This window comes from Pyxicephalus adspersus, chromosome 5 (assembly GCF_032062135.1).
Source record: "Pyxicephalus adspersus chromosome 5, UCB_Pads_2.0, whole genome shotgun sequence".
Lineage (NCBI taxonomy): Eukaryota > Metazoa > Chordata > Amphibia > Anura > Pyxicephalidae > Pyxicephalus > Pyxicephalus adspersus.
Window position 1 is genome coordinate 113,944,866 of NC_092862.1, and position 7,352 is coordinate 113,952,217.

The window sequence follows — 7,352 nt, forward strand, 5'->3', positions numbered from 1 at the left end:
ATAATACACTGTGTTAACATTTGTTGTTGATAAAATTGTCTATTCTGATTCCCATTTCATGTAACACAAGAACTAGAGCCAATTCAATGGAACTAATGTCATTTCTGGATTCAGCAGACCAGAAATACACTAAATATATTGAAAAAGCAAGTGAAAAAACATTTTTTTTTTTTTTTGTTAAACTGTGTTATTGCTTTAAGTATGGTGCCTTCATTATATTGTGGTGACTTGTAAGCAACTGTTGAATACTGAGGAATGAATTTAATTTAGTGTTAGGGTTACATAAAGTTTGCAAGCTTGGCTAATAGATCACTTGTACACGATACCTGTAAGAGATTTTGACCAGGTTCTGTCCCTCCAACCTGGTCAATAAGCAAATCAGTTGTTAAGTGAAGAGCATAGGATAGACCCGGTCTGCAGACCAGGGAACACGAAGGAAGAAAACAGAGGGAGCCCAGAAGACCTAAGAGGAGATGCCACATGGATGTACAGTGTACTCTCCAGAGGACCCGGTCCTAAGCGCGGGCAGTCAGTGAACAGGGAAGTTATAAAGCGAGGACGATCTATATCAAACCATGTTAAAAGACCGCCGTGTCACATTTCACCAGCTTTAGCTTTTCAACCCTTTGGGTGGGTCTCACGGGTAAATTCAAATATTTTTGTATTGGATTCAATACAAAATAGTTGTATTAAGTCCAAAACAAAAATCTTCATACAATATTATATTTTTTATACATTCCACTGTACAGTTAAATTACATGTTTCACCATTATTATTTATTTTTTTAACGTTTGTTTTGTTTTTGTTTTAATGTTTAATAATAAAGTTTAGACATATTTCAGTGAGTTATGCCTAAGAATTATAGCTTACAATGTAAAATAAATTTCGATGCAAAAAAAAAGTAACTTTTTGCATGGAAATACGGACAGAATTAGAACGCTAGGGGGGGGTTAAACTAACCTGAGTCACAACCACTGAAGGAACCCTAGGGTGGTGGGTTTTTAAGCTTTGTTCTTTGTAATCTACATGGGAGGACCCAGAAAAAACAGGACTTTCCTCCGCGTGGCTGGACCACGAGTGGAGGGGGTTTGATTAAGGTCAGTGCTTGTTCCCTCATCCCTCGCCAGACGGATGCCTCTGTGAAACAATCTCTCTCCTCAGGCAGTGATTGTTTTTAAATGCTTTTCTTGTTACCCTGTTGAAATTGTGATGTAAAATTCCTGGGAGCAAAGAACTTGTTTGAAATTTTGTTTTCTCCTTGGCAAAACACCAATGGAATCATTACAAACAATTCAGATGGCATATATATTATATATATATATATATATATATATATATAAAAAGCTACGAGTTGGAAGAGTTTTCGAGTTGGAAGAAAAATGCATTGAGATAGGGGAAGTATGCACTTGTGCAGCATACAAAATACTAAGTTTTTCAGCAGGGTAACAGGAAAAAAAAAATGGTAATCTTAAGGGGAATCAGCTAAACTAAAGTGTTTTTGACCAAGTTCATTCTATAGATCAAATCCAAAAGTGTAATTATACTTAGGTTACAACAGCAAATCCTGCTAAATCACATAGGGTGTTAAATGCAAATACACATTTACTGATTTAGAGAAAATACAAGTATCTTATCTGACACAAAATGTAAGTAATATATAAATATAAATGCCTAGTTAAACATTAAACACATACCCTATAAAGAAGCAAAAGAAGATTTGCATTTAATGTATTAAATAGATGAACTAAATGTTTTAGCAGATTGTGTATATATATATATATATATATATATATATATATATATATACATACATACATACATACATACATATACACACACATACATACACGCACCACCTAGTGGCTTATACATAAAGTTTTAAATAATTTCTTATCAATAAGAAACTAGGAGCTTACACAAATAAAGTTACTGTAAGCAGAGTAAAAACAATAAAATGTAAAAAGTAAATAGAAAGTAATCTAATCTAAAAAGAAAAAAAAAATTCTGAAGAAAGTGTAAAATAAGCACAGACCAGGCTTTCTGAAGAAGTTCCTGAAGACCATGAGAAAGATTTCCCGCTCTCCTTGTGTTGGCCAGATACCATTAGTAAATTTAGCTTTTCTAAGACCCTGGAAGGTCACTGGCAGCTACTGAAAACAACTCACCTTCAGTATTACATTAGACTAGATTTGGGCCTAGCAGAAGCTGCAACATTGTGAGTTTCACAAGAGTCATGTAGTGTCCCCATATACAATCCTGTAAGTTAGCTAATAAAATCTGATATTACAATATTTAAAAAAAGTTGCAGAGCCCCTAATGAACAAATTAAAAAGGAAATACACCCAAAATTGTAAGCAGGCAGGCCATTTTGAGAGACACATACTATGTATCTTCTGCAATAAACTTCCATCCCAGTTTGCAATCTTTTGTTGAATGTAGAAAAAAAGTTTGAAGTTGCTCAGCCAACAAAAGGACCAACTGAAGATACTGGTAATGCTGAAAGAACACCCATTCCAAGCAGAGAGGAGGAGGAGGAAGTAATCAAGTGAACATGAAGGGAAAGAAAAAAAAATAAATAAAAACACACACACCAACAAACAATGGCTTTATCACTTTTGGGTGTCCAATTCATTTTGGAAATGTGTTCAAATGTACAACACACTAAAAAATTGTGAATGCTGCACTCTTGGGAGTGCAGTGTGCTGGGAAGGTGTATAAATAAAAGTTTAATGGAAACACAATATACAAATTTTATGTTGTGTGTGTTGCCAGGCACACATTTGCACCTACAGTATTGCAACACTAGCTGGAACAAGACCTATTTTGGATGCACGTCATGTGCCCAAGGCCTTTAACTAAATACCCTGTAGGTACATTATATACCCACCAGAACTTCCTTCTCAGCTATGCCCATTTGTTATTTAACTTTAGAGGTTCACACTAAAAAACAAAATTTTTTGATAGCTGCAAACAGCGTAGTGTGCTTTAACAAAGGAGTTACTATGAGTGCACCCTGAAACACAAATGAGAATACACCTCTAGACATTGGATGCAGTCAGCAATGTCACCAATTTAGTGGGTCACGGTTTCTGCTCCTAACACCAGTGATGGAGCTTATTTTATTCTCACTAATCCTTCAAGGTGCATTGCTGAACATTGAAAAGGCAGCCAGATCAATCTGTTTGGGAATTCAAGTGCATTGTAGCCAATTGCTGCCCAACACAAATGCCCCTCATTGCAAAAAAAGGTTACGCTACATATGTAGCATCTACTGGCAGCAGCTCAAAAGCCAGCCAGGAATATACAAGGGGTGCAGTGAACAGTTCAGCACGTCCACTGTTGAACACTAGATCATGAACCTGCACTTCTGTGCACGCAGCCAGATGTGATCACTTATGCTACAGCAGGTCCTGTACCTGCCCCAAGTCATCACTTAGTAATAGGGGCACAGGGCAGCAGACAAGCATTCCAGTGTTTCTGGTCTCTTTCCAATAGCACATTATTGTATTGCACTACAGAAACAGGGGCAGCTATTGCTGCTCTTTTCTGAATTGCTGGTTGCATTGTGACCATTTTAATTCAATTAGGTCAATTAGATTAGGCATTCTGATTTTTTACAACCAAAAATGCTAAAGCCAGAGAGCGCCAGACCTCAGATCTCTTGATATTAAACTTTCTTCACCAGGTTCAGAATAGAAATCAGACTTGAGAATATAAAACTATTTATTGAACACTGCTCACCAGTATTTACATTGAAGTAAACAATATACAGTCAGGAAACATTACACTTACTACAAAGTTCTCCAGACTGCTTACATCGAAGCAGAAACTGGTACTAATAGCCTATGGTAATGGGAATAAAGCATTAACATGCACATCTTTTGAAGGCTACAAAACGATTGCAAGTTTGCATCAGATGCTCAGACTTTCGTCGATTAGAGATTTATAAAAAGCCTAGAGCAAATACATATGTATCAAAAGCTCTATAGACCATATACATTGTGGGGCCACATTCAGCCAAATTACTGGTGTGGTTTATCAGAAAAATACTAAACACATAAACTTAAGTAAATTCAAGTGGCCAAAAGTCAATTAAAAAAAAAAAAGAAAAAAAAAAAAGACAAGAAAAAAAAAAAACCCAACAAACAAAAATCCTACATGGCACAGTTCTATTGCGCTTCATCCTCTGGACAGGAGTGCCATGTTAACCTCTCTTCATAAAAAGCAATTACAACTTGTGGACATTTCACGTTTGCTTCTTTTGCTGGGACCAAATCTGCTTCATCAGAGTCTTTCCTGTAAAAGAATTTTGGCGTTAACTCTAAAGCAACAAAAAGACTTTTCCAGACTTAATAGGACAGTAGACAAATCAGATTCCAGGTACTTCCCAAGCCCTTTATTCTTGTTTTGTGGAGAATATATAAAAAACCAATAGTCCTTCCAAAGACTAAAAGCTAAACCCTTAGCAGCTTCTCAAAGTATCCAGCATTGTGAACAGATATTATTCTTTTAATTCACAACGTCAAAGACTAAAAGTAAAAGCTACTTTACATTTTACTGCAATGTGTTTTCTTAAATATGTTGGAGATGTGCTCTATTAAAGCATACACATCCTATTTGTACAATTGGTCCTTAAGGACAGACTAAAGGTTGAAATACTTAAATAGGGCAAATTGAGACACTGTTTGGCCATATTTGATAAAGTTATTAAGCACTCTACTGAAACCAGGAGGACTCATAAGGAGCCAGCACTTTTCATACCATTTAATCTGCAGCAATAGTGGGGCCCAAAGTGTTAAAAAAAAAACCCATAGGCTCGCTATCCAGTCAGATTTTGTATTAAGTATTGGCCAACTCAATTAAAAAACTTCTCTAAAAACACAAGAACTAAAAGTATTTATGCTTGTGGAAGTGAATTTTAGGATTTAAAACAAGCTTAAATCGCTAATCTCAAATTGTTTTGGACAGTGTGGAAAAATGCTGGACCCTTTATATATTTCTTTTAAGAGCTCAGGCAGCCTTTAAAATTACGGTTGCAATAGTGCCCCTTTACGCTGAAAACTCATGACTGGGGGTAGAGAAGGAAGCAGCAATATTAACGTCCCACTAATTCTGCCTGTCCACTGGTTGTAAAACCATTTCCTATTTACCAAGTGCAGGCTGTTTTTAACTACAATGGAAGAATATTCTTGCCCTAGTTGCCTAGTCTACACCTAGAAAATAAGCATTTAGATCCTACTGTACAGGGCACTATGCCGCTACAATTTCAGAAACATCCTGTGTCCTTTCAAAAAGAGGTTTACTGCCAATTATTTTACATATGTACCTACAGCCAGAAAAGAATAGGTGCAGTCACCAGAAAAATTGGTAAAGCTCAATTATAGAAATTTTTCCCAAAACAGGCAATTGATTAGAGGAACACACATGCTTTGACAAGAGACTGTATGTTCCCAAATGTCAGACTTTTCCATGACATTTCTATAATCCTGTCCTTCACATAGAAAGCAATGGAAATGGTCCTAATACAAATAAGTATAAAAACGTCTGCCTGCTGCACGAAGTTTCCTCTTGTTCTCCCATTATGCAAAAAGGCAACAATTTCTAACTCCTCTTGCGGCTGTATTCAATATAAGAAATAGCTTTTGGTGCTAATTTAGATTTGAAAGTTGTCGAAAGCATTTATAATTCAGCTCACCATTTCATTAAGAACATAAGCTCTCCACTGCTGTCTGTGGCACCAATAATTCTTTCTGGTTCCAAAGCCCTAGAAAAACCTCTGGGTTTATCAACCTGAAATGAAATAATTACGTTGTTAATGGAGACCTCACACAAACACCAGTGATTACACAAAGACCAAGTAACATTGCTACCTTTAAACTGTTCTCAATATAGTCAGACTACTAAGAAACAAAATGACTTTGCAGGATATACATGAAAGAACAGGCTAAACCTTCCATACACATCACATGTAGCAGTGCAGGAAAGTATGAGCTGTTACCATGAATGTCCAGCTTGCATGCTTAGCTTAACAGTTTGCAATGCAATGTTCACTTTCAACGTTTCTGGGTTATTAATTTACAAACTATACAAAAGTATAGGAATTGCTGAAAGTGATTTAGATTATGAAAGCAGATTACACCGGACCTAAACTGGAAAGAATACTATCCTAAAACAAAATGGTACATTTTCAAACTCTTGAAAATTGGTTGGTCAACTGCCAAGTTAAACACTGAAGTGTATAAACACCACCGCAGGTTTTTGCCAGCTCAGACACTCAGATCATAAGTATTGGATAATAGAAAAGTTGAGCAGAGGACAAATAACGGTAAAATTGTCAGAAGCCACAATCGAGATGCAGATTGGGGCACAAATTCCTTTTTTTTTTTTTTTTTCCCCACACACAAGGCCAAGACTGCACAGCGCTGTTTACTTCCAAAACATTCATTTTTAACGTTTCCATTTTTACTTGCTGTCACCCCAACCCTTGTTTTGCAGCTACTATTGCCATACCACTTCTCGCTTTTTCTTTGCTTTGCTGTCTTCGGACTCGCTGTCCGAAATGGACTTTCTTTTGGCATCTGGTTTTTCTTTGCCTGCCTTCTGAGAGTTGAGAAATGCTTCAATTAATTCGGGACAATCCAAGTTTTCTTCTGGCTCCCATGTGTTGTCTGCACTAAAAACCATTAACAAAAACTAAACGTCAGTACAAGTGAAGACTCTCCAAACAAAAAGAGGTATAAATTACAGATAAAAAAAAAAAAGTTAGGTAAACCACCTTTCAAATGCAAGGTCACTACTAAACATGCAGGTTGCTGTGAACATTTACAGAAAGACTCATGGAGGACCAGAAACTTCCAGTCAAGCTTTTCTGGATGGGGGAGGGGGTGGGCTGACTTAAGTTTGCATGCTCTGCCATTTTTATTCATACACAGAACTTTAACACAACCTTTCGGACTTTCCTGAACTGTTTGAAACCAGCAAGCGTTTAACTCTTTCAAATCCCTCTATATAATATAAAGGGGGCATACACCTGCTAATGCTTCCCAAAACTGCTTGATAAGGTGGCAAACTAAAAAAAAAAAAAAAAATTTAAGGGCCATTCACATCTTTTCAGTGCAGTGCTTTACCATATATGGGCTATGCATACAAAATATTCAACTCATTTTCAACGACCACCACCCCAATCAATACAATAAGCAATGCACATCTTGTAGCATGACCAGTTTCTGTTGGTGCATCTAAAATCCATTCACACTAATGCAAAGCAAGGGGAAAAAGTGTTTGCACAAAGAAACAAAGTGCCAAGGCCCAAATACACCTTGCTTTCTAAAAGCTAAACAATGTAATTTTAG

At 36.6% G+C, this 7,352-nt stretch overlaps 1 protein-coding gene across 1 annotated transcript in view; it reads right to left on the minus strand.

The window, feature by feature from the left end:
* Positions 1-3,705: 3,705 nt before the first annotated feature.
* CBX3 (chromobox 3) overlaps positions 3,706-7,352 on the minus strand; it is a gene marked incomplete in the record, with an annotated part of 7,844 nt that continues 4,197 nt past the window's right edge. Inside the window, 3 exon segments of the mRNA XM_072412502.1 lie at positions 3,706-4,296; positions 5,696-5,790; positions 6,511-6,673. Coding sequence (XP_072268603.1) covers positions 4,170-4,296; positions 5,696-5,790; positions 6,511-6,673 — 385 coding nt within the window.